The 26820-nt window shown below is 51.6% G+C and overlaps 7 protein-coding genes and 1 non-coding gene across 8 annotated transcripts; 2 read left to right on the top strand and 6 right to left on the bottom strand.

Annotated features, from left to right (window-relative positions):
* Positions 1–737: 737 nt before the first annotated feature.
* CTHT_0072660 (putative WD repeat protein) lies at positions 738–4662 on the bottom strand (the record flags this gene model as incomplete). Its single annotated transcript, XM_006697461.1, has 4 exons — positions 738–2035; positions 2118–3582; positions 3729–4183; positions 4407–4662. 4 exons carry the CDS (start codon positions 4660–4662, stop codon positions 738–740), a joined length of 3474 nt encoding a protein of 1157 aa, XP_006697524.1.
* Positions 4663–5878: 1216 nt separating this feature from the next.
* CTHT_0072650 (uncharacterized protein) lies at positions 5879–7144 on the bottom strand (the record flags this gene model as incomplete). The annotated part of the gene is made up of 1 exon (XM_006697460.1): positions 5879–7144. The coding sequence occupies one exon, from the start codon at positions 7142–7144 to the stop codon at positions 5879–5881; it is 1266 nt and encodes a 421-aa protein (XP_006697523.1).
* Positions 7145–9311: 2167 nt separating this feature from the next.
* CTHT_0072640 lies at positions 9312–9392 on the top strand. The gene is given in 2 exon segments: positions 9312–9349; positions 9356–9392. It is a non-coding gene; the product is annotated as a tRNA-Glu (tRNA).
* A 132-nt stretch (positions 9393–9524) lies between these two features.
* On the bottom strand, positions 9525–10590 carry CTHT_0072630 (uncharacterized protein; the record flags this gene model as incomplete). Its single annotated transcript, XM_006697459.1, has 3 exons — positions 9525–9961; positions 10085–10253; positions 10315–10590. The coding sequence occupies 3 exons, from the start codon at positions 10588–10590 to the stop codon at positions 9525–9527; spliced, it is 882 nt and encodes a 293-aa protein (XP_006697522.1).
* A 1619-nt stretch (positions 10591–12209) lies between these two features.
* CTHT_0072620 (uncharacterized protein) lies at positions 12210–13726 on the bottom strand (the record flags this gene model as incomplete). Its single annotated transcript, XM_006697458.1, has 2 exons — positions 12210–13328; positions 13379–13726. The coding sequence occupies 2 exons, from the start codon at positions 13724–13726 to the stop codon at positions 12210–12212; spliced, it is 1467 nt and encodes a 488-aa protein (XP_006697521.1).
* A 3066-nt stretch (positions 13727–16792) lies between these two features.
* CTHT_0072610 (putative allantoate protein) lies at positions 16793–18599 on the bottom strand (the record flags this gene model as incomplete). Its single annotated transcript, XM_006697457.1, has 6 exons — positions 16793–17110; positions 17164–17275; positions 17330–17523; positions 17573–18120; positions 18168–18276; positions 18336–18599. 6 exons carry the CDS (start codon positions 18597–18599, stop codon positions 16793–16795), a joined length of 1545 nt encoding a protein of 514 aa, XP_006697520.1.
* Positions 18600–20647: 2048 nt separating this feature from the next.
* CTHT_0072600 (uncharacterized protein) lies at positions 20648–21935 on the top strand (the record flags this gene model as incomplete). The annotated part of the gene is made up of 4 exons (XM_006697456.1): positions 20648–20861; positions 20915–21174; positions 21225–21524; positions 21630–21935. The coding sequence occupies 4 exons, from the start codon at positions 20648–20650 to the stop codon at positions 21933–21935; spliced, it is 1080 nt and encodes a 359-aa protein (XP_006697519.1).
* A 1973-nt stretch (positions 21936–23908) lies between these two features.
* Positions 23909–25646, bottom strand: CTHT_0072590 (uncharacterized protein; the record flags this gene model as incomplete). The annotated part of the gene is made up of 4 exons (XM_006697455.1): positions 23909–24216; positions 24484–24798; positions 24901–25186; positions 25242–25646. The coding sequence occupies 4 exons, from the start codon at positions 25644–25646 to the stop codon at positions 23909–23911; spliced, it is 1314 nt and encodes a 437-aa protein (XP_006697518.1).
* Between the last annotated feature and the right edge of the window lie 1174 nt (positions 25647–26820).

The raw sequence follows: 26820 nt of genomic DNA, 5'->3' as shown, positions 1-26820 counted from the left end.
AGGGGGACGTAAGTTACACTGCAGCATTGTCGTAATTGGGTGACGCAAGACATGCGAGCCACGCGAAGTCTACCTTCTCATTTAGGAGATATGAATTTACCAAGCAACCTAAGCTTACTTTCAGTTCGAGATCGCAGTTCGAGTCATCTTTCCCAAGGGGATAGGGAGGATTCAGTTCCTATGGGTAACTCTTTCAATTTTACAATCACTGATGTAAATATTGCGATACTAACTTGCCCACCAACAGCGCCCCAGCCACTGGAACATCACCGGTAGCCAAAACAATGCCTTACTCCATCACACAAGATTACAAGCATTGAACATTATTTCTTAACCCAAGTGATATCAGCCTAAAAACTGTATCTACATCTGAATCAATCATCCAACATTACATCTTATCACATCTCGACGACAAAGTAAACACAAAATAAAATGGTATCTCGTCTAGCAGCTGCAAACCGAAACCTTCCCTCTCCAAAAATCGGTACAACTCCGACTATGGAGCGAACTAAACAGACATCTTTCGCACCATTGCAAAACCTGCTATGCCAATATGCCAAAAAAAACCGAAGGTAACACGAAACAATCCATCGAATCTATCGATCCAGTCCAACGCATGCAAGGAAACTCGATCACATGATCTCTCAACGCTCTATCAGAATTGAATGATTCAAAAATCCTTCTCCCTCTATGCAAAAAATCCCTGGCATCCTCTTCGACAGCGACGGCGCCTGAATTTACGCTGCTGAAGCTGCGCCAACACCCTCACTCTCAGCAACCGGCGCTGACCCTGGTAAGGCGGGTGACTGCGGGGATTGTGGCAACTGCGAGGATGCAGGTGGCTGCACAGCTGAAGCGGTCCTAGTGAATCCAGGAATTCCAACAAACTCGCGCAACCGTGATAAACTGCCGAGCCACGAGCCAGACCCAGACCCGGAATTTTGGCCCACATTGTTGGTCATCGCACTTGCAACTCCAAACTCCGCATGGTTCATGAGCTCATCATCCTCACCTGCCAGACCCCCATTCGCAGAAGACGGATTGGCAGGATGGAAGGTGAAGCTCGGTGTTGGCGGCCCTGTTTGTTCCTCTTGATCCCTGATCTTCATCTTCTTTCTGCTCTTTGAACTATCCTTTGTCTTAGAAGTCAACTGACTGAGTGTCCTCTGCATGCGGCCTGGCACAGGAGCTGGTGACAGTGTCGTCACGGTGGCATTGAACGAGGTGTCAACAGGTGATGCTGGACTGTTAGGCGCCGTTGCTGCGCTGGTGCTCACACCACCGTTGCTGTTGGGACGGGCTGAGGCAATAACAGGTAGCGTTGATGACCTGGTTAAGTTGCCATTGTTGGTCTGTGGTGGAAGAGGGGTCGGCAAAGACGACCCGTTCCCCTTCACCGGACTCTGCCCCCCCTCACTTCCGGTTCCATTCCTTAGCTGACTCAACCGCTTATCTATAGGCTCAACGCCCTGCCTCCAGCTCAATATTCTGTCCGGCTGTGTCTCCACGGCACCAGCACTCAACACCTGGCTCAATGACCCGCTCCTACTGTGTGTATTCTCGCTCGTCCGTGTCAACACACTGATACTCCTCCCTAGCCCCCCATTGCCAACATACCCGCCATTACTACTCCCATACGAAGCAAGCTTGCGACTGAATGCGCTGCCAGTTTCCCAGCTCTCGTGTCGACGCTTTGTGAATGCACAGTCCTGCCTGAACACCTTGATGATACCCGTGTCGCTCGTCGTGACGATGATGTTTCCGTCGTAATGTGTCGAGCGAGCGATGTACGCTGGACTCGGCTCCGGACGTTTCGCAATCGATGGGGTAGTTGGGGTCTGCTGGTCGATAGGTAAATCGGCGGCGGCAGCGCTGAGCGCGACCTGGCTAGCTGCGGCGCTGATAGCTTCCATGTCTTCTAAGCTCTGGAGCACTACCGGCGGCGGGTTGCACAGGTCGTAGATTGGATCGCCGCTGTTGCCTAAGAGCATGCGAGTCTTGGTCGGGGCGAAGAGGGCGGTTGTGACGATCTCGCCTGTGTGCCTCGAAGAACTCGCAAGGATGCAGCTTGTCCCTGTCCTTCTCGGGCTGCACGACCGCATCTCCAGGTGTCATACTCCAGATGAAGGTTTTGCGATCTTCGCTGCCGCAGATGACGTACTTGCCGTCGTCGGAGAACGAAGCCGAGATCTGGCTGTACGAGTTGACATGGCCACGGAACTTGACCTCCAGGGTTTTGGTGGCGAGGTTGTAAACACGTATCCTACTGTCGTTAGATGTGATCAACACTTTTACGTCGCTGTAGCCGACCTCGGTAAGATCTGTCACAGTCGACGCATGATCAGGGAGCACCGACGGCGGCGGGATCACCATAGTCTGAATGCCAGTAATCTTACTCCCTTTGGCATTCTTGCCGCGCGTGGAGCGCACTTGGAGTTCTGCTATCTTCTTGAGCCCTTCCGTCTCGTAAAACACACACAGACCGTTGAGCAGGCCCGCAATGGCGATCTTGCCATCGGGTGAGAAGGCGCAGGCAGTAACAAGGTCAGGGAGCTTGACGGAATAGGCGACGTCCTTATCAGGGATGCTCCACAGCCGCAGCATGGTGTCGAGAGAGCCGGCCAGGAAGAATCGGTCGTCGCGTGGATGGAATGCAAGTTTTGTAACAAAGTCCTTGTGCTGGAAGACAGCGAGGCACTCAGGACGGCTAGGATGCCACAGTCGCACTGTCTTATCCATCGACGACGACAACAAAAAATTATTCTTGCTCCAGCTTAACGCTAATACTTCCCCCGTATGCCCACGGAACTCCTTGATGGGCTTCTCCTGGAACACGGGAGCGCTCAATCTCTCCCCTTCAGATTCTTCATGCTTGCGACGCTCCTCTGGACTGGAGATGACCGCCCAAATCCTCACGGCACAATCGCGCCCCCCGGTCGCAAGATACTTGCCATCCTTGTTGAACTGGCTAGCCCAGATTGCCCCTCCTGTACGCATCGTTTTGCGGTCGCCTGAGCCCGGGACACTGATGCTGACGGTCGGCGCCTTCTTGCCGTCGATTATGACCGGTTCGCCATTATTATTTTCTACCGGGTATGTGCCGACAAGCTCTTGGGCGAGGAACATGCGATTGAACTCGCGGGTCTTCTTGTTTATAGTCTTTACGCGGATGTATCGTGGGGGCTCTTTGTGGTGGGGGATGTATCCGCCACCGACGATCGGGCTGTTCAGCGAGGTCTGGCTAAAGACACGGGCGTTCGTGCCATCGAGACGGGTTTCGCTGCCAAAATCGGACTCGGAATCGACGTCTGCTATCTCTCTGTTCTTTCTTCCTCGAATGCTAAGACGGCTTAAAAGCGACCCTCCTCTCCTGCTGCTGACATTTGGACTGGGTGAGCGGCCTGATTTGTACAGCTGCCTCGTAACGTCCCCATATGCATACCTCCTCTCTTTCGACAGATCGACCGTCGAGACAACGTTGTGCGAGAGCTCTGAACTTGCACGTGCAATGCCTTCAGCCATCTGGGACAGGCGATGGGGGATACCGGTAGACAACTCGGTGCTCTTGCGCAGATAAATTTGCTGAGGACATTATAAAGTCAGCTCAAGGGAGAGAGGATAAAATGCCCAAATACGCTACTTCAAAGAGACAGAGCACGTGCGCGCTCGAACAGTACTGTAAAGAAAGCTGAAGTCACAGAATATCTACGTCCAAAGTTCATACGTACTTGGGAAAGGGGGTCAATGGCAACACCGGTAACCGTTGAAGTCGACGTCACGATACTGGAACGCGCTGCAGCGGGCGTGGCAGGGGTTGCGTTGGCCACTACGTCAACTTGGCTGCTCGGCTTGCCGCCTCGTGAAGGTGTATTCGCACTGCTGGAAGAATCACCTTGAAGACCTGAAGTGGTGAAGGGTGGCCCAAAAGCATCCCCGACTGCATTCTCAACGCCGTTTTCCGTCTTGCTAGCGCTGTTGTTCTCCTGATCCGAGTGAGAGAGCGGGGTGATGGTGATGTCGCTGCTCTTCGACGGGCGGGTCGAGTGCTTACGGCGGCCAATTTGCGCACTGCCCAGAAAGCCCGAGAGGCCCGAGGATATCGGGGGCGGCCGCTGCTGAGGCGCGGTCTGGTTGATAGTGGCTTGGCTGTGGGAGCGGGAGTGGGCGTGGTTGGAATGGGAGTCTGGCGACCGCGTGAGCTCACTGCCCCAAAAGTATAAATCTTGCAGCTGACACGATGAATACGGCTGCGCGGGGGCTGACTGCATCCGATGCGCCTGCCGTGTATTTCGAGGCGCAGAGAGCGTGCAAAGAGCGTGCAGAGAGCGTGTGCCTCAACTGGCAAATTCCTTCTCTTGAAAGTTGGATGGTAGCAGGCATTTTTTGCCTTGTATGTGTGCACTCACCTTGAACGTCGGCTGACTGTCTTTGTGTCGGGGTCGAGGTCGGCATGGTGCCGAGTATCCTTGAGAGCGAGCGACTGCTCTTAGAACTGCCGTTACTGCCGCTGCTCGTAGCTGCCGGCCTCTCCGATGATTCCCTCGATATCCGCGACGTGCTGTCTGCGGCAGTCCTAGTGTCCTCAGATGTGGGCCCGGCAGCAACATTGCCGGAAGCAGCAGAGGCCCCCGAAGCCTTTAAGAGGGACCAGATGCCAGCCATACTATTCACTGTCGTGGTCGTCTTCCTCGTCGTTGTCGTGCTCGTCCTTCAGTAAAGGTGTCGGCTGCGGCAGATGCCAGCATGTGAAACCCTGATCCAGACCTCCCAAGCACCAATGGTGTGTGCTATGTAACCTGTGCAGCCCTGCGGTCGTGTGGCCGTGCTGCTGCAGTCAAAAGCTTGCTGCTGCAACCGGTGCAGCAAGGCGGCGTGAAGCGTAGGAAGCTATGGGGCTAAGAAGCTAGCAGACAGACTTCGGACTTCTGAGAGATTCCGAGCTGTCTAACAGTCCTGCTAGCTGATCATAGACTGCAAGATATCAGTAATCAATGTCGACGACCCCAATTGGACTCCTCCTGTGCTTTTACGCTCTCTCTCTCGGCTTACCCTCTACTCACCAGGGGGGCTGGTTGAGAGCAGCGGAGTGGCAAGGGCTGGGTCCACATGCGACTCCACTAAAGTTATGAAAATGTAATGGAAGCTGGACAGTCCCGCCTGCTACGTCATTGGCGACACAAACCCCAATTGACTGGTCGGGGGCAATTGACAGAACCAAAAGCATCAGAACAACGTGCAGTGAAAAATTAAATCATGCATGGGGTTAGAGGACGTCGAGTGGGCGTCTATTCAAATGTTTGTGCGCCTACAATCGTGTTTGACGAGTTTCATCTGCTGCAACCACAAGAGTTCTGTTGCCTGTGTAACTTCCATGCAATTACACTTGTCGATACGCGTATTGAAAACTTTCCATGTTGGGAAGCCGGAAATCACCCGTCGAAATGAGCCAATCCCGATTCCGTAGGACCTGTAGAGGCTCGATCTCCACTACAATCTTCGTGCTTCCCCCACACCAAAAGCCGCAAGACCCTGATCCTGCCACAACGTTGCCTGCTCAACTCCCATCATGAGAAATTATACGCGTATGCAGACTTGATGGTAGGTGACGAAGTGATGAAAGCTTTCACCGAGGCGAGCGTTTCAAAGGCAGCCCAAACAAGCGCAACGTTTGAGCCCAGAGCAACAGCGACGCTGCGGTCCCACTTAAACCAGCAATTGGGCGCCCTGCCAAGTGGCTAGTTCTCACAAGGAGGGTGGCCAGGGGTTTAAGGATCAGCTCGACACGATCGTGAGCTTTGCTGCGTGCATCTCTTTCAGGTTTATTGTGCGAGGTCAACTGGTTACCAAGCAAACCCCGTCCCTCATCTCATTAACATCTTCAAATGATTGTCGTCCCTTCTGCCGACTCCTCCCACTCCTCAGTGTTAGGCTTTCCGTCATGTGCTTTAGTTTTCTCTTCCTCATTCTCCTCAAGGTCAAGCTCAAACATGGGGTAGGTCAGAATAGCCGCGACGCCACCCAAGGCATCCAGTCGCTGTCCGCTCTCATGCTCATTGCTCAAAAGCCTCACTTCGCCGCCATCAGCCTTGACCTTGTCGACGAGCGCCACATACTTCTTGCGCGTCGGCAGATCTACGGCGCGGAACAGCGCAATGTTCATGAGAAGTATGCCTCCTCCGCGGCCAACGGCACCCTCAGAGACGGCCTTCGACACTGTGTTGAAACCGTACCACGCCCTTCCATCCTCCTTGCGCATCATCTCATAAAACCGATCCATGATGCTCGACGCAGCTGCGAACTTGCAGTTGCGTACAGTCTTCTCAACTTCAGGACTCATGAGCACCTCGTTGAGGTTGTGCACTTGTCCTGTGCTGGTATGCACAATGATAGCCTCATTCGCCATCTTTTGCAGTACCTTATCCTCCTGCTTGATGGCCGCCTGCGCAAGGTACTCACGGAAGCTGTGGGCCACAAAACCCGGGCTGGCCAGGATCAAAGTGCGCGGCATGCTCAGGTCGGCAGAGGCGCGCAGCGCAAGCAATGTCTGCTCATAAAACGACTGTACTTTATTTCGCACCTTTTTATTCATCAGCTCATCGGCCTTCCTCGCCCGCCCGGTGTTGACGCGCTGTCGGAGAATGGTCCGGTGTCCCGTAACCAGGCAGATATTGGACAGACCCTCCTGCATAACAATCGCGATCATGCTCTCTGGCCGGTCGGGGTTGAGCGCTTCGCTAAGCGCCTCGCGCGCGACTGTATCCCAACCATCTTCTTTCCAGAGGGTAAAATACAGCTGGCGGTCCTTGCGATTCTCCCATTTAATAGTGAGTGTGTGGTGTTGACCAAGGACGGTACCTTCTGCGTCGCGCGCGATGAAGCCCGAGACCTTGAGCTCGGAGACTGCGGGGTCGTAGAAAACGGACTTGACTTTCACGGTGAGGTTGAGGTACTCTGTCTTGTAGACGACGTTGTGAGTGCTGGGAGCCTCAACCCGAGACGTTCGTAAGGTCGGGGCATCGACGAGATCGCCCTCATTGATCAGGTTGTGTGCGTGCCAGAGGTCTTCTGGGTCGTCGATGAGGAGCTTAACGCCCTCTTCAGCTTCGAGACCACTGACGGTCTGTCTCTTGTTGGCAAACCGCATGATTCGATGGTAAGCAGATATTTTTTTTGCATCAATTGTTGCGCAGATTTCCCTGAAATGGGCCGCTGGCGATGTGCTGCGAGTCGCGTTCAGAGTCGCGCTGTGGCGGGGTCAGGTTTCTGGCGGTTTAGCGGGGTAGTGATCGAGCTTATGGGGCAAGTACAGGATATCACAGTTGTGGCTGATGGTGAATGTTCACGTGTTATTTAATCGCTGGAGTTTGTGATTCTCGTAGTCTCTTGTCGTCCAATGTCATGGATTTTAATGTGCTTCAACCCAGCAGCGGTGTAACTGCGATAAAGTCCTGCTTTTGATCTGTCCCTTCATATCCGGCCTTGCGTCATCAAAGTCCTCCATCGCTGTGCTACAGGACGGAACAGCTGCTCTGAGCTTAGCTCCAGAATCGAGACTTTCCCCAACCTTTTGTTTCTAGGGCTGACGCTTCATTGGCCGACGTTTGGAGCCCCACGGAAGGCTTGATCCGTTGTAGATCAACCCTAACCCCCATTTCTAAATTGAACTTCTGAACGACCATTCTCTGACCAAAGTCTTGATTGATAACACCGTTGATGTAAAACAATGTAAACCACACTTGATTTACGCAATAGGCTCGGAAGGATGTTCAAGAAAAGTATGCTAGCTGAAAAAGATACCACGATGCAGGTAGAACTTGAAGGTAAGCCAGAGAAGCGTGCGATGTGCTTCAAGTTGAGCTGCTTAGACATCCTAAGCCCAGCAGTGTCGTCGTGATGGTGCAGCATGGTTGTTGGAGCATTTTTGAAGCTTGAGTTCTTCAAGTTTCTGTGCCTGAAGTTTGTTTGTCACAAAAAAGCTAACATTTGGAGATGACTTCACGACAGTTGCTTGTCACATGGACAGGGCAGTCCAAAGAGAAGAAATATCCTTGACGGCCAATATATAGAACACCGATGACACAAGAGCTTAGAATGGCATATTTGATTGGTAGAGCCCAGGAAATATAATGGGCGTGGTAAAATGAGTTAGATAACCTTGCCACGATGAGGAAAACCCCTGAAGATTCCAGGGGACAGCGAGATACTCGCAAGGGCAAAGGATTTTAAAGGGAGCTACTTGGACACGATGAAGGATTTCTCTTTGCTTTCCTCTCCTCAACACAAGGACACTGAGGACCAAGAAAGATCATTACACGTAGTAATGGACTTCGCTGTGCACCCCACATCGTCAGTGGCCATCATCTAACCCATTTGACCCATTGTCGATCCCTGTCTGCACCAGACCAAGTCACCTGTTACACTGTCTTCTCAACGCGTTGCGTTCCATGTTCGCTCTAACTATGACATCAGTTCTTAAGATATTGTCGTGCCCTTTTTTTGACTCTCCTACTCCAACCTTCCTATTATATACGGCCGTACCTAGTGGAAAATTTGGGATCCCGTCTTCTCTCTCATAGAAAAGCCTTTGAGGGCCAGGCTAGCACTCAGGTTGGAGACGATTGGGGAATTCTCGATGTTGTATCTTTTGTTCTATTTTTGCGCTTTATGGTTGGTGGGGCTGGGATCTTTAGGGGTTACACCTACAACTAGAATTTCTAGTGTGAAGAGCCTAGTTCATATCTCACTGATTGTGCAGGTTCTGTGGCCCGGCAGGTCGTCGGTTAGAATCCGGCTCCTCTCACCTCGCACTCCCTTGGTCTTCGACTAGCTCAATCCTAACTTCTTCCGCTTGGGGCCAGCGGGTACAAGCTACTCAACTGGTCTTCAACCAGCTCAATCTCCCCTCCCCTCTTGGACCAGATGGACTAGCAGGCACAGGTTAAGCACCGTTTTTTTTTTACAATACATACATACATACAATCTGTGCAGGTTTCAAATATTCTTTTTTCATGCAACACTCTTCTTGAATCCTTAGGGCTGTCGTAAGCTTGAATAGGGCTTTTGAGCATCACGCGGAAGTGTGACCTGTCCCTTCGTGTGGTGCATGTAAACCATCACATATGCATTATCGATAATACAGATGGCTCAAAAAAGCTATATTATAAATTGTCTAACTCCGGATAAGTTATCACTCTGATCGCCGCCGCGCTCCTCCAAACACTCCACCATGAAATTTCTCAATCTCAACCCTTACAGAAGCATTGATTTCTTATGCCCCCCCAATAGCGACTCGGAGGCCACATACGAAAGAGTCGGGTATGGTGTAGCGGTAACATCAGTGACTCTCATCTACGAGTGCTCGCTAGCCTGGGGTTCGACTCTCCATATCTGAGTCTCCGAAAGCATTCTCGAAGAGAATGTCTCCCTTTCCGCCCTGAATCGCGACATTGACGAACTAACGCTTTCGCTCTAAGCATTAATTACAAGATTGCTTTCTAATCTAATTTGGGTATCAAGTCATAATTTTAATACGGCTTCTCTGAGTGTCCAAGATGTCCCAACCGCTCACCTAGCGTCTCCAGGAACAAGAGTTCTTCAGGTCGTAACATCAACCCATCCGGCAGACGTACTCTCCCTCTTCTGATCACAATCTCCCCTTCCCTTCCGTGCTCAAGACTAACTGACCTCGCCACCCTTCTCCCAAGCTCAAGGTCCCCCGAACTAGAGGTCAACTCCTCCTCAGCCTGCTGCTCCCCTCGTCCTGAGTATTCTTTCTTCTCCCTTAACCTCCTCTCTGACCGATCAACCGTGTCTGGCCTTCCAGTTTCCCTCTCAATATCAACCTTCGCACGCCTCCAGAAGCTCCCAGTTTCCTGGGGAGACCACCAATAAAACGGAAACCTTCTCTGCACATTATTCACCAGCAGCGCCACGCACAACATCAGCCCGCACGAAAGGCACACTGGTACCAGCAAGAAAAATCCCAAGGGTGCAACATGGTCATCCAGCACAGCTATTAGAGCCGTAGCCCCGGCAGGAGGGTGCACTGTCCCTGTTAATGCCATCAGCACCGTCGCGCACGCACATGCTAACGAGGCCCCGAGCCAGCGGATGGCAGCGAAGTGTGGGGAGAGGGAAAAGAGGTTGTGGATGATGATGCCCGTGACGGCAGAGATGATTTGCCCGAGGATAGCGTTGCGCGGTTGGGAGAGGGGGGATTCGATTGCGTAGAAGGAGAGAACTGCTGCTGCACCCTGCAAACAAACACATTAGCATTGGTCTTTGAGAGAAGAAACTGAGGGAAGCTGAACGTACGTAGCTCCCCAACACAGTCGGCGTTCCATGCGCTTGGATGGATGGGATATTGATGGAAACGGCGCCGATGATGGCCAGACTGCAGAACACCCCGATGGCGGCCCAAAGGACCATCACAAGGTTGCCGAGCGGTCGTGGCGGGTGGGTGCGGTACCCAAGGAAGTGGCTGATGTAGGATGGAAGGCTCGGTAAGATAGAAGGCGGCAGGATGGGGTTGAGATATGTGTCGATGTCGAAGTGCCATGTATACGGCCCGCGGTACGGGGACAGCCCCATGGTAGGATTCTGATAAGTTTGTGGTGTTGTGGTGTTCAGAACATTGACGATATTTGGATGCTCAGAATTATAACATGAAACAACTGCCCGGGGTTCGAAGTGTGACCAAACAAGTGGCCCAGTGAGGCCCCAAACTTTGACGGAGCGATACTCACCAAAAGTACCTATCAGACGACTCGAGTTCCCAACGCCGGTTATAGACCGTGAACGATCTTTCCAAGCCTTTGCGGTACCGTTTTTAACAGATGATTGCGACTTAGAAAGCCAGCCCCGGCTCTTTAACAAGCAATCTTTCTGGGGAGCATTCCAGCCTCACCGCCCCCGATCCATCGCCGCTTTTGACTCTCTTCTCCGTCCCCATCTCCGAGCTGCTCCCAGTAAGAAACATTCGAAGGCGCTGACACCTTCGTCCAGCATTGTGGTGCAAGCAAGCAATCTCAGTCCCAAACTCAATGCCAGAGAATCGTTGCTTGAGTGGCACATCCAGCGAGCAAGCGAATGCGGCATGCTTTCCAACGGCTCACGCGAACACCACCATCTGGCTTCCGGCTTCTCAAACCTATTACGTCAGATTAGCTAACAAAAATCCTCCATTCGGTTAGTGCGAATGTGTCTTGCTGGGCGAGTTGGGTTCGGACGAAGCTTAAATAGAGAGATCTCCGCGGATCCTTTCCCGACCGTTTGCCGTTGGATTTAGTTCCTTCGTTCTGGCGCGGTTTGTACGACCTCTTTGAAACGGCTGATCAACTACATGGACGATATCACTTGGACAATGTTCGAGGTATCGAGATCGAGGGGGACATGGCTTAAGTGTACGACCGGTTGACCCCGGATTTTGTGAGGTCTTATCAGGATAGGGAGATACGGGAGTCTAACAGATCAGGGAGCGCGGCTGCTGATCCACTGCGCCAACCCTACGTACTTCCGAAGCCCGAAGGTTGAGGTTGGCATCTCCGAGGAGATGGACGATGACAACAAACGCTGCCTTGTTTCTTCAGGCCTGTTAGGTTCCCTCGCCTTCACTAGGTGCATGTTTCTGAGATGGTGAGTGAGCTATCAGCAATTAAGTTCTAACAGAGCGCACCGACACATCACTATGCAGGAGCGCAGCTCAAGCTGGAGTGATCTGGACTGGCAAAGAGCGGATGTTCCGGAAATGTGCGAAGCCAATACCAACAGGATCATCATTTCCAACTCACCAATCATATTGATATCACAACTGGAAATATGTCCAACATATCGCAGTGTCTCTGCTTCAAGTGGATCAGCGGTCATCATCATCCTGCTTTATCAGAACCCCGGCAGCATTCCGATGTACAGCTTCATGGGTGAGATTGGGGTCAATCTTTCAACCAAATTGCTTTCTATATACTCGAGCCCAGACCTCAGAATTTAGCAATGCTTCAGCAGCTCCGCGAATATTTGTCATTTTGCTAGCTCCAGTAGCAGCACTGCTGCATGAGATCGAAACCAACTGTTCAAAGAGCTGCCATCAATGTGCTTAGCAATGCCAATCAACCTCAGAGTCACATTTCAGGCTCACCGCGCATCCTCAGATTGTTCATCTTCCATAACTTGTGACGTTTGGGAGCAACAATACGTCAACAATGTACTTCGAACTATTGAAGCACCTCTATCGACAAATTCCCTGCCTGCAGCGTCTCTTCCCTAGACTGTTTGAGGAACGGCAACAGCGCAGTCCCACCAGTACCAGTGAGTTCCGTCTTATCCTGATCTGACCTCTGTATTGACGACGCCGTCGCCAGATTGACTTTTGATCCGTCACACTGGCGATGTTGTCGCGACGGGATAATGATGTATCGCGCAACCATCTGCAAATGATGACTTCGGAAGTCAACCATCGCCTTTATGGCGGATTGGAAGGCCTTCCAAAGTTCCTCGAGTTCGTTGCTCACATCCTTCTCAGACTTCCCAGAGTAATTACCCATCAGTCTTTCAACAGCTGTTCTCATACCACCAGGATACCTGTCCTCAAGATATTCCAAAAACCTTCGATGAGGCGCAGGCATGTACTCCCTCACTTCGTCATGGAAAGCCTGCTTCTTGTCTTCATTTTCCTCGATATGAGTCTCCTGAGCAGGTTTTAAATCTCCCCTCTCGTACACCGAATATCGATGCTCAACCCCCAGTACAAGATCCAAGAAACCGATAAGAGAGCTCTGCCCGTTACTACCGCCCCTGTACTTGCGCCATGACCCCTTGCCCTCACCCTCTTTGTAGAAGACGCCTCGTGGCAAGCCAGCAGAGGCCATGTTCTTACTCCCTGCGAGGAAGGGCCGGATGCGGTGATAAAAGATGGCAGGGTCGCAGTGCTCATCCATGCGGACGAGTAGCGCACCAAGCTCTCCTAACCGCTTGCAGAGCCCCCTCAGCGCAGATGTTGCCATCCCAATCGCTTTTTTGTACCCCTCGAAATTCGTCTCAACTGGATACGGTTTGTTCATCACGCAAAACACCTCCTCCAAAGCGTTCATCATCACCGGGATGAGCTCTGCCCCAGCAGTTTCGATTGCGACTGACACAGAATAAAACCATGATTCGTCACGTGTTCCAGTGAACGTGTGAAGGGAGTAGAGGTTGTCCAAATCAGCAAAGTTGTTGCTTGGAGAGGTTGTGCCGAAATTCCAGAGGTTAAGCGCGGCGTAGGTCGCGACGGGGGGCATTCCTAGGTGGGAGGAGACCGCGAGGAGGGGAACTGTCAAAGGAGGGGGTAGGATCTGTACTGTTAGTCCTGAATAGAGAGGGCATAGGGGGTCAACGAGCTTACCTGGGCTGGGGCATCACCTCCCCAGATGTAGCCATGGGTAAGGAAGCCCAGAATGACAAAGGCTCGCTGCCATTCTGCCTCTGTCTTGAGATGTTCAACCGACAAGACAGGGAGCTTGTCAACCTTCTGTCTCAGAGTGTTGTTCTCTATCAAGGCCGACAAACGCTCAATCAAATCTTCCCACGGCGCATAGTACGCGTCAGGTAACCTTTTCAGGGGCCCGTTTTCTGGCAGGAAACCGTTCTTTGTTACGGCAAAGTCTCGCAATGGATCCGGAAGCTCGGCCAGCGGCAGGTCTCCGAGCTTTCTTTTGCGCTTAATGAGTGGATCGCATTCGGTCGGTGACATCATGACCTGCCCCAACACGGGAAGCACTGAATGAGAGAGATGTATTTCCTCTGGCCTGATAACAAGGGTTCCGTGCTGTCGATTCAGGGTCCGTCTCTAACACGATATACTCCTCGTCCTCCTGTCTACTCAATCACTTAACCTCACTCCGGACAAAGCGATTTACCTTGAAACCCGGTGACGATCCCTTAGAGATATAACGCCATGTCCCTCGGCCCTTTCCCGAGCGCACGACGTCAAAGGCCGAGCGGGGTGTTTCCGCTGTCCGAGTCGGTCATCACGCATTTATATCAAACCTCACAAAAACAGTGGCAATTGATACATTCAGTGGCGGAATGCCAGGCACGCGACAGGAAAACCGGCCTGCGAACCACGGATGCCGTCGGAGGAATGATATGATTCTCCCTGAATTACCGGCTCTAACCGAGACCCCACCGCCGATGGTCCGGAGCGAACGGGCGCCGAGTCGCTGAGAAGGGTTTAGATGGCTGTGGCTATTTGCTTGGCGGTTCTAGAAAAAGCAGAGAAAAACGAGATTGTAAAGAATGACTAAGTTGAGAGTTTATGGTTATTAATGGTGCCTTATAGCCCGCTGAAGCGCACGCGTAGATTTCCTCGTCTATTCGGTTGTGAGTGGTTAGCGAGGGACTTGATGGCTGGGTGAGGGTTGAGATTTCGACTCTGTAGAACAAGTCAACAGACTTCAGAGGATCCCAACATAACACTCTTCAACTCTCTGTTTACCTCAGCGATACATATTCCTGACTTAAAATGTCCGAATAACAGCTAAGAGTAAGACCTCAAAAGCCGAGATTAAGTAACACGGAGCCAGGTTTCACACTAAGAGGTAATACAGTGGCCATGACACCTCGGCGTTTGTTGAAGGCCGACAACTGTGTTCATTCGCATATCGGCTCTTCACCAACAAGTCAGACAATGTCTTGCCATCACATACTCTCAATTCTCAGCCTGTTTATCATGCTTTATTTCCCAAGTCCTGACTTATCAGGTATTCTAAGTCATGAGTCGGTTCCGGGACACAGCCGATGCGCTTTTTGCAAGACAGTGAACGCTTTAGTGTCAAACGCTCTCATCAGAACCTTTGCTCAAAATATGGTCTAGTGCTTAACCCATAGACTCAACCTCCCAGAAAGTGTTATTTGCATCCACTTATACTAATGTCATACACAGATGGGGAATCCAATGGAAGGTGGGACTGCTCTACGTACTGGAGTGTCTTCCACTATCTGGGTAACGGCTCAAAGGTCTCTTTACTCCCAGCTAGACCTCCGATTCATCCCCAATGACGAGACTATGTTTCAAGCATAGCTGTCTCTTTTCCACGTCAAAACCTCGTACTATGGGTGACTGTAGGGCCATTTACACCCGTCCTGCCAGGTACAACATCTTGCAGTTCGTTATGCTCTCCAACTATTCCTGACAGGCCTCCAGGGCCGATTATTCTGCTGAATCTTTTATTTATCCACCTGCATATCCCAAATATCCCTCCTGCACGTGAAATAAACCAAATAACCAGGACGAATTGCTTTCATTCCCAGTTATCAGCTGAGAGCACGATCAAGATCACTTGCTCTTCCATCAAGGCCAAGTTAACGTGTACCTTTAATTATTGAACTTTTCCAATATCGTATCCGGCTCATGTGGAGCTGACAGCCCCCAAACAACCAGCCCACGCAGCCCGTGATATTTGAAAGTGAGGTAGCGAGGACCGTCGGCCCGACTTAGGCCGCGGCCCACGGCACACGGCAAAATATATGGGCCATAGGACTGCACAAGGACCTTCCATAGCACAGCCTACAAGGCTGACAAGGAAGAAAAGAGGAAAAAAGCTTACTCTTGTTGTCGATGATACGTGGATTTTGCCGTGTGAATGACGTTGCATTACGTTAAGATTGCAAGAACAAAGGCTGACTATGGCTTTTTGAAAGTCGGCCCTCTCTTAACAGGTTCTCTCTAATCCTTGCTACCTATGCTGTTGTTCAGGCAAACTCCACGAGATCTAGTCTTTAAGACTCAGATACAGCTGTAACGTGGAGCACCAAAGTCTATCGTTGTAGGGCTACTAGAGCCGAGTCTATTCTCCTTAACAAACCGTCAAGGATCTCGGCTGATCAGATGAACTTACATACGCCACCTTCCAGAACACAAGATCCCTTTCCAAACTTTTTGGATCCCTCGTGGCAACGTCTCCTCAAGTCTGTGTGTCCACGCAAGCGAGTTCACCGGACCGACCGAGCACACAAACACGGGACGGAAGCGAACGAGAAGATTTCCAGTACAGGGCCCGGGTCTGGAAAGAACCGGAATTGTAACGTCACATACATCTGCGTCGGCTCATATATACATGGATCCAGCTGCACAGCTGCAGAGCTGCACATATCGACATACCAGGATAATGACGCATGCTGTAGGCACACGTTGGAAGAACAAAAGTTCTTGACAGATAACGGCTTGCAGCGGATGAAGAGATCCGTGATCTGAGGCTTTCAGTAGGATGCGCACGTACATCACTCCATGCTCGAGAACTGTCACCTCGCTACGAATGATCTGCCATGCCTCTCATGCCGTGTTTCGACCCTTGGCAGGTCACAACGGTCCGTGTAGAGAAGACGCGCAAGAATCATGTCCAAAGTAAAGCATGCGACTGAATAAGCTCGCCAAGAGCCATGGCGCGTCAAATCAAGCGCCGATGGCGCCATGTTACTATAGACTTGATCTTCCGTTCAGGGTATACTCGGGATACTACGTCAGTGTGCCCAGACTTGACAAGGGTTACGACCTGAACCGGTGCTAAGCAGACGTTTTACCCCTGAACGCTACAACTGTTTCAGAGAGAACAGCCAAAGTTTCTTTAAGACAACTTAAGATTGCATCCCAAATGCTAGGTCCTGAACTACTGTCGAGAATACACTTGACTACAATCCGCTATGACAACTTTGAAATATGCAGAATATCTAAGACTAGCCTGGCATCCCGCATAGGATATTACCAAAAGAAAGTCCAACAATTCAGACGCCTTCCTTTTAAATTTCCCTGATGAACAGCTTAGTAAGAGTACCTAAACCGTTTATTCTCCTTATCCGTCATCCGAGCCCAAGTCTCCGGCGCCAAGAAGGCATCCTCGGTCTCGGCCTCGGAGTTACGACTCTTGTTCTGCCAGACGTAATACAAGAACAAGCAAAATGTGGTGAAAGCGCAGCCGGCCTGGGTGCCCATGACAGCGAGCTTGGCGGGACGGTACTCAGGGGCGTCGCGCGCCTGGAAGGTCTGCGGGCCGATGATGTTGCCAAGCGAGAAGGAGCCGGAGATGATGGCGGCTGCGAAGGCACGCTTGGTCGAGCCGGCTACGTTGGCCATTGTCCACTGGGTTTGTTAGCATTGTGTAAAACCTGAAGCGATGGATAGGGAAGACCCACGTTGTAGAAGATGGCAAGCGGAGCAACGACGGCATTGACAAGGTAAATACCAGCCAAGCAGCCAGCCTTGTCAGTGACAGGCAAGAAGGACATGAGGGCGCCGCCAATGATCCTATGATTAGGTTAACAAATGAGTCACAGCGATGTTTGCCTGAGGAGAGCTTACGCAGGAATGATGCACGAGACAATGAACGCCCAGCGGTGAGACTGCAGGCGGATGCCGAAACCGACGTAAAGAGTAAAGAAAATGCTGACCACGCCCGAAGGAGTGTTCATGAGAGCGGCCTTCTTAGGAGTGAAGCCTAGGTTGCGGATAAGAGTCGCAGAGTAGCTGGTAACGACACCGGAGGAGACAGAGAGCTGAGCAATTAGCACAGTATGCCCCAGGCATAAGGGACTTCAGACTTACCAGAATAACAGACAGCAGCAGCAGGTAAATCTGCGGATCCATCAACGCCTCGACAATCTCCTTCGCCCGGAACTTCTTGTTCTCAACACCGGTCTGGTTGACGCTAACATGCTTCAACAGCGCAACCTTCTCCTGATCCGACAGCCACTTCGCCTTCATCGGAGTATCCGGCAGGAAGATAATGACACAAATGCCCACAATGACAGTAATCACACCCAGAGTAAGGAACATAGTTCTCCAGCCCGCCAACTTCGCTTCAGGCCCCATGTGTTGGAAGCCAAATGACACCAGACCGCCAACGATCTGGCCAAGGCCAAGGCCAGTGTACCAGAAGGAGAATCGCGGAGCCTGTTCCGACTTGGTGTACCACTGGCTGCTGATGAGCATGAGTGAGGGCGCGATAGTCGCCTCAAATATGCCCAGAAAGACGCGAGAGACGAGAAGCGTCTGGTAGTTCTTTGCGGCAGCACCGCAGGCAGTAGCCGTGCCCCAGAGGGCGACGTTCAGGCCTAGCCATTTTGCAGCCGGGACGGCTTGGAGAAAGTAGACTGGGCGTGTTAGCTATGGTGATGACTAGGGAAGAGTGATAACTCACTGTTAGGAATCTCAAAGCACAGCAGGCCCACAAAGAGGAAGGTAGCGACGTTGGAGAAGTCATTGCCCTGGAGATTGAGGTCCTTGTGAATGCCCATGACAGCGGCATACTGGTGATATGCTTTTAGCCTTTACTCTTCACACCGTGTTTGCTGCAGTGACAACTCACATTCAGAATGACCTTGTCCAGAAACTGCAGTGTGTAGCACAGGAACATAAGCGGCACGATCCGCAAGTCGATCTTGCGGCGCAGCTTCGCCAGGTCGATCTGCGCGTCGACCTTGGCGTCATCGCGGTGCTGGTCCAAATACTTCCACGCATTGTCGACTTCACCATGGCTGTAGTTGACCGAGGGCTTACTGGTGTCAACGATAAGCTCCCTCTCCTGTTTCTCATCCTTGATGGGAGTATTTCTTCCCGATGTTGACGACATTGTGGATATTTTTGATCACTGTTGAGGGTCAGTCGTCGGTTTGTGATTGGGACAGTGAAAAGAAAACAGATGCAAAGAAACACTGCACGGGAAGGGTTAAGCTGCAGGACCTGGCAGCAAACGGGATGTGTTATGGGTCGGAGGGTATAGTGACGGGAGTATTATGACCGAGGGACAACCGAAAATTAGGAGCGAGAAAAGGGGGTGGTCACGGCAAAATCTCGAAACCTGGATCGATCTCCGTCCCCGCGCCGCAGGCTATGCTTGCGACTCTCGACCTTCCTGCCAGCGGGATGCCTGCTGCAGGAACAGGACTCCAATTTGGAGTCTGGGACTTGAAAGATCGGTGGAGGACGAGGATGTAAGGTGCCACTGAACTGCAGGCACCTCAGTTAGGGCCTGAAACGCGAGTCCCGAGGAGAGAAATTCGAGAGGATGTGATATGAGAATGGCAGGAGAAGAAAATCAACCGAACGTAACAAGCAGAGTTGGGTGAAACGTGGGACTCTCTGCAATGCCAGAATGACGGGAGAGTTGAGGAAAATTGGCCCGACACAGCAACACATTGAGGAAATATCTAGGAGCAAAACGAGGGATGGGCCTGGTTTAAGTGAATGGAATGAACCTCTAAGCCCCCCTCGCCGAGAGCTTGGAACATGCTGTTGGCTGTGCTTGCAAGCGCGCCTGCTACACAAGTGCCTGCAGACCATGGTGGATTCGTCGTCTTTGTTTTTCTCGAAAGATTTTGATCTGGGCTGACGGTCCGGATCTGCAAGGATTTTGGCGAGATGTCACCTCTCTGCTCCTGGGTGAATGATATTGCAACCCTGGATATACATACACTGCAGGGCAAGGATAAACGGGATTTAGACCAACTGGGGGTATGGCCCTAGTGTCATGCTCCCGCAGTCGCAGCCGGCCAATCATTGATTTGTCGGAGCTGTTGGCCGGAAGTACCACTCGCTGTGCCGCTTCAGGGTCAAAACTTTCGACACTTCTGTTCACGGCAGCTTCCAGAACCAGCACACCTGAACATTCAGTTAATTGAATTCAGCGCCACCAGGATGGGAAGGATCTCATGGATGTGGACGGTATTGGTTCCTCCCTGGGACTTCCTTGCGAAGGGTAAGTAATGCGCACAAATCTAAGACATGCAGCTGTGTAAATCTGAGTCAACCTGCGTTGAGAAAGCGTGGGATGCAAGAGAAAATCAACCCGCAGGTGCATGCGCACAGCTGAGTTGGGAAAAATGTCTCAATGCCATTTGCTTTTCAGGAAGTGAAGGGCTCCAAAAACTCAGCTTCGACGAGCTGTCATTTATATGACGAGCCATTAAGAAAGTTCTTCCGGGTCTGCCGGCCTCAAATGCAGCACACACTAGGTATGTTCTCCTGGAGCTAGAGGTACCCGGACATGAGCACACGGCAGCAAGGGTCCGATATTAATCGGGCATGCAACCACAATTTGGAAGGCAGCGTTTTGATAGCATTTTAAATCAGTATCAATCGTGACATTTTCTTTTCTCTGCCGCTTTAAACAAGCCATATGGCAGCCTAAGGCGTCTCTGGCCGGCCTGTCACCTCATCATGGGGATACCTATCCACTCGATGGCAGCCCCTGGCATGCTGTTACAGTGACAGGACGGCTGCTCTTTGGGTTACGTTGCCGGCAGAAGTGTTTGGCCAGGAACGTATGGCCGGGAGAACTGAAAGGAACATCCGCTTCATATATCGATGTTGAGTTGCTCTCCATCACTACTACCATTGACGTCCGCGATGGTATTCTCCTGTTGATCTTCCGCTGCCGGTCAACGATCACATAGCCCGTCTGTATGCTATTCTCGTCTTTGGTAGCTTGCACTCGCAAAACTAAATCGTGCCGATCCTACCCTTGTGGAAAATTTAGACCTTAATCTCGACGCCATCCCCGCCAGCACCCGCCGGCTCGGGTTCAGCACGGGTTGACCATTCGGTCTGTCCGCTCTCGACTCCTTTTTCTCAGTATTCACGGCCATCTTTGAATCCACGACTTGAGCAATTACTCGCAACATGGGCTGGGTAGAGAACGCAACGCCCGAGGTCGAGGCGATCTCACAATGGAAAACTATCATCGCCGTATGTGTGGTCGTATCGACCGTCGCTGCCGTTGTCGTTTCACTGAGGTTATGGGTCCGGTATAGGAACCATGGCCTGCAAAGCGACGACTACCTGTCTGCGTTGTCGATGGCATTTGCTATTACCTATGCTGCTCTCTGCATTGCTCGTATGTGGTTGACTTGTCATGATCCAAGTGATCATACGCTAATGTCAGATCAGAAACAAAATACGGCTTGGGTCTACCATTGGCACTCCGTCCAAAAGAAAATCTAATCCCATACACGCGGACAAACTATGCCGGCCGTCCGATCTACCAACTGGGCATCAGCTTCTTCAAGATTGCCCTCTTGATCAGCTACCTGAGAATCTTCGACCGCACGAACCACCGCGTTTACCGCAGGATTGTCTGGGTCACCATCGTCGCCATCTTCCTTGGGCACCTGGGTTGTGCTCTGTGCCTTATTCTTGCTTGCCAGCCGGTCGGTACCCCAATGTCTTGCATATTTTCACTCCTACTGACAAAATCCAGGTCCATAAATCGTGGAACCCTACAGTGCCCGGCAAATGTCTGGCCCCAGGCCCTTCTTTCACAGGCTACGCAATCGTGACCATTGTTTCCGACATCATCGTCACTCTGATCCCCATCCCCGTGCTCCTTAAGCTGAATGTCTCTCGCGGTAAGAAGATTGGCCTCATCTTCATCTTCATGTTGGGCATCTTCATCACCCTCTGCTCCATCTTCCGCTATCGCGAGATCGACCGCATCCAGAACGGCGACGGTAACTCAACGATGCTCATTCTGTGGGGTGTGATCGAGTTCAATGTGGGGGTACGTACTCTTCTTGCATTCCTTCACCTGCATGCTATCTGCATCCTGCAAGCTCTTATCTTGACGCTGTGTATGAACAAATGCTAATTTCGTTACTGCTATCAGAACATCGTCTCCTCCCTGCCATTCCTTGCCCCCAACGTCCTACGTAAAGCGAAGGAATACAGAAGCAAGTATGGCCACGGCAGCGGGGGCTACTCGCACGGCAGCGGGGTGCGCAAGCTGGGTAAGTCGGGGGATGGATACAAGCTCAGCAGCCTTTCGTCCAGCCGCAATGGGAAGAGCAACCATGGCACGTTCGCGACAATCAAAGGCAACAGCACGGGGAGCGAGGAAAATATTCTACAGAACAGCCCCGAGAATTCCATTGTCAAGAGTGTGACGTACAGTGTCAAGGTTGAGAGCGAGTAGTATTGGCTGGGGGTATTTGGGTGGCACTTTTCGGTTGATTCGCTTCGCAAACGTTACGAGTTACGCGTTGGATACACTTCATTGATACGGATTTAGGGACAAATTGTATTGGACTGCCAAAACTCGGTACGAGGACTAAGATCTAAGATGAATGTGATTACTGTGTGATGTACATGTCCTACATCAATAGAGCGTCAGTGTCGCAGACACATTGTGATCGGAAACCAATTGCCATATCATCGTGTGCTATGGCAACCAATTGGCCCGCCGCCGTCTATCGAACACCAATGATCTGAGTTCGTGAAAAGATTTTACAAGGATGAACCGCAGAGTTTTCACAAATTACCCCTGTTGCCTCAGAGCTACAGCAATTGCATGATATTTCTTAAGCATAATGCCAATGGTCAGGTCTTGTCACAGGTTCTCGACCAGGACCAAGATTCTCTTCTTGCCAACACTGCAACAGGACCCTCGACCGTTGGAATGCCGTCGTCACGACCCTGGTCTAACGTTGTAACAACCCCCACTTTCCGTCTTCCGGTGCATCTTCCCCCGGTTTGTAGGCTTTTTTGGTACCCACGGGTCGGGGATCCTCGATCACCCCCGCGCGGCACGACGCCTCCAGATCCACTATGGTGCCACAACGCCATGAATGTTGCTCCACTTAAAAATGCTCACTCAAAATGGTTCGAAGCTTATTCTCCTTAGCTCCCGGGTCTAAGTGCTAGTACAAAGCTTGCTCGAACGTTTGACTATCGCTTTGTACGGGAGCAATGAAGGAAAGTTATCTTGAGCAAAAGAAAAGAGAGAAGCCATCAAGTCGACAACGCTGTTTCCGGTAGGGGAACCTGGGCAATATCTCGTATCGGACTGGAGACACCAACATCCCAGGCCCAACAGCGCAAACCGTTGCTCAATTGCGATGCAGGACATCAATGTCCGCTCAACACACCTACAACTTCCAGGTTAACCACACGACGAGCTACATCCCTCTTCGTGCGCCAACTGTTTGCTGTCGCGATGGCTGAGTGGCTGTCTGATTCAGACGTTTTGGTCTAAGGGCCGGCTCTATATCCTTACAGAGAACCGTGAAGGTTCCCCACATCGATGAGAAAAGCCTCAGCGGCGGACTGCCGGTTAGATATCTAGACCAGTGCAAGTTAACTCACTCTATGAAGATGAACCTGCCACTTGTATAGAGCCAACATCAAACGGCAACAAAGTACATGATAGCGAGTACGAAATTTTCTGTTGCAAAAAAAGCGGATGCTAGCGAGAACTTGGGAGAATATGTCGTGGATGGGAACTTCAAGGTGAAGAAATATGTTCAAAGGAAGCCTTATGTTACCTGCGCGCGGTGATAGATAGTAAGGGGGGGGGGGAACGTGGGAGGTTCAAGCCTACGCGGGGGACTAAGTTGCGTGGGAGCGACTAACACAAGGGCTTAGTGATTGGCTCAATAGTGCTGCACATTGCAGAAGATAAACTCAACATCCACTCAATGTACAAGGGGTGGAATATATTCCGAACTGTGGCATACCAAGTACTGCCAATGCGGACAAGCGGAGCTGGCACAGTAATAACTCGGAAGCTGCCGGATCAGCATTCGCGCTTCCTATCGGTGCCCTTGGCGCTGAGCTGACGGTGACAAGGGTCAACACCGACAAACCGAAAACTAACAACTAACAGTTATTAGCCAGATTTTCGGCTCCTAATGTCAAGTGACAGGGATTTCCAACACCAGCCACAATCCTCCGTTCCCCGAATCCTTAGCTTAGAGAGTATTGGGAAAAATTACCGGAGGAGGTACTCCTGACTCACAACTCACCAGCTGACCAACGACCTCGCCGGTATCTCACCGGTGTGTACCACCACCTCTCTCGAACCAGCACATTATCTTACCTCATAGCCACTATCCAGCTCACAGCTTATGTGACCCTTCACTCACTACTCACTCCCATTCTCCCTTGACTTCAGCTCACCCTCAACATCATACTCTCCTCATCAAACTTAACCCACATATCCCTCTTGGTCAACAGCGGACTTTTCTCGTCAATTCTACTCCACTCATGCGCATCCAGGCAAGCCTGACGCGACGCCAGCACTGCCGGTCTTGTCCGCGCAATGACACGGTCTTCGTACTGGTTTAGGGCTTCTCTTAGCGTCAGAGCTGGGTTCTGAATACCGGTGCTGGAACTAGGACCAGGGAGAAGTATTGGCAGAACCAGCTCGACAAAGTCGTGGACGTCGATTATGGCGTGGTTGGCGCCCTCGCCGCGGTCTGGCCAAGTAGCGTGGGGGTTAGTGGAGGTCTTTGACAGAAAAGATAATGAAGGAATGCGTGCTGTTTCTGCTGAGCCTCGTACGTATATGTGGGACCTGATCCTCTAAGGTGTGGATGTGTAACGGAATGTGATGGTGTGATAACCTTATGCAGGAACACATATCACCATCCATTCATCCATCCATCCACGAGCTACCCACACAGCTGGTGACACAGCACTCTACAAAAGCTACCAAATCGGAAAAAAAAGATAAGAAGACTTACACATAACCATAGGATGCATCGCATCCCCCACCAACGCCACACTCCCCTGTGTCCGCAGCCCCCTCGGCGGCGGCCAATCCGCCAGCTGCAGGCACTTGACCTCGGTCTCATCCGGGATTCGTTGTGCCAAACTCCGAAACGGCTCGGCCCAAGTGTTCGCAAACTTCTTGATCAGCGCCACGCCTTCACGGGAGGTCGTCGGAAAGTCGATTGGCTCGGACGAGCCAAAGAATCCTGGCCTGATGGGCCAGGAGACGCAAATTTGGCAAGTGTATTTCCCAGTGGTGTTGTTGATATTGCCGGGTGCGTCGAGGACTGTTTGTGATATTGTGGAACGTTACGTTAGCAGATATTCATGAGATGTTACCAAGGAGTTGGGACTGAACCGAAAGGTAAAACATGATATAGGTAACGTACTGCTGCAGTAGACAAAAGAATCATTCTGCGACGCTGCACCCTGCAAGAAAAATGCGTCCAGCTTGCGTATAGGATCAATCTCTTCCGGGTCGCAGTCGATCCGCACGCCCATCATCCGCACAGGGACTTGGTACTTAGGCACACCGGGGAAGAGAGCGTTGCGGACGCGCGAGCTGCCTCCATCGCAGGCCACAAGGAGACGGCCTTCGACGGTTGTGCCATCGTTAAATTGGACTTGGACAGAGCCATCTTCAAGGGTTTGGAAGGATATGAGGGCTTTACCCCACTGAATGCAGTGTTAGCAACATCTCATGAAGGTGGAGATGCTCGGAGAAACCAACCTCAATCTCCAATCCCGTAGCCAACAACCGTCTAAACCGATCCCTCGTCACCCTGATTCTCGCAGACTCAGGCAAATCCGGTGTCGAAGCCTTCAACTCTCCCGTGCTGAGATCAAAAAAGGGGAACCGTGACGCCCTCCCCTCCTCGACAGCCTTCTGATCGACATACGCCTCGGGCAGGCGTGCGAGCAGCTCCTCGGGGAGTAGAGCGCGGAGAGCGGGCAAGGACCAATGCAGCGTCAGGCCCCAGCCGAGGCCCCGCGTCGTGAGGTCGGCGTCGCGCTCGAAGATGCGGAACGGAATTTTGTCGGGGCCGCCGAGCTTGCGGAGGTGTTGGGCTAAGAGTAGGCCGGAGATTCCGGCACCGATGATGAGAATTGGTTTTTGGGTTGCAGGAAGGGGCATGTTTTGTTTGGTCGAGGGATCAAGTCTTAGGCATGCATTGACCAGAGTGTAGGGCTGTAGAGGTTCCCTAGTGTTTGCGCTGAGGAGTTCAGTGTTTTGTTGTAGCATGCAATTGATGTTACCGCCTGGAACCCGTCTCCCGGCCAAGATGAAACATGACTTGTGGTGTCATTGCTCATGATTTTATGGCGTTTTGCATGAAGCAAGGGCGGGAGGGGGTGCTACCTCCGGGGTGCCTGCTCCGGATTAATACTTCCAGATTGTAAGTTTTAGTGGGGGTCCTGCTCAAGAAACTTAGCATGCAAGGAACATGTGTGGCTCCGTCCAACTTGGACACGGATCAGGGTTTGAGTCCTGGAACCATGGGTGCAGACAGTTGCAACTCTTGTGGCCCTTTCCCGCCAATTCTCGGCTTTTTGAGCGTAGCGTCCTAAGCAGGAGTGGAAACCAGAACTAACATGTTTGGACCTTGCATGAGGCCCTGCTCCATCCGAAACATGTCTCTGGGAAAACGGCACCTGCAGGAATCACTCGATCGCAACGGCATGCATGATGATGATAGGATAGTACGTGTAGCGGCTGCGGCGAACTTGGTCTGGATGCGAGAAGAGATGCCCAAGTATGTAATAAAAGTGAGTTAACTGTTTCAAGAGCCCTGAAGGAACACACATTCAGTATGTTAGGTTACCTAAGCAGACGGTTTGGCTCGCTTAGCCAGCTTTACCATCAAGGGACATATGTGCTCCTGACATGTGCGACAATATAGTGAACCGTTTCTCTCGAATGCAAGCGCCTTTCGTGGGAACAGAGGCCATTCTGTAATGTATTAGTTGACAATGGCATGCGAACAACTGTTGGAGTTGGAACTGCCCCAGACTCGATGGCTCGCCTAGATCACTGTTTGCCAGTGCGCTGACCACCTAAGTGTGACCTGGTAGACGCATTTCTTGTTGCACTCCGGCGCAGGTGCCACAATTTTTCCCCAGTTCAGGCACCGACAGCGCTCTCACCTGTGTATTTGAAATTCAAAATCAAGACAAAATAGAATAGAAAAACGCTTAAATACGGATAAGATGGAAGTTTAATCGTATAGCATGCGTTGATGTTGACCTTGACGCTCTCAGATTTTGGGGTGCAACGGGCTGCCAAGCCCGCGCCAAGCCCTGTTTGATAG

This window comes from Thermochaetoides thermophila (genome assembly GCF_000221225.1).
Source record: "Thermochaetoides thermophila DSM 1495 unplaced genomic scaffold scf7180000011822, whole genome shotgun sequence".
NCBI classification, from domain to species: Eukaryota; Fungi; Ascomycota; class Sordariomycetes; order Sordariales; family Chaetomiaceae; genus Thermochaetoides; species Thermochaetoides thermophila.
The sequence above is the reverse complement of the archived record's forward strand: the minus strand, read 5'-3'. Positions and strand labels throughout refer to the sequence as shown.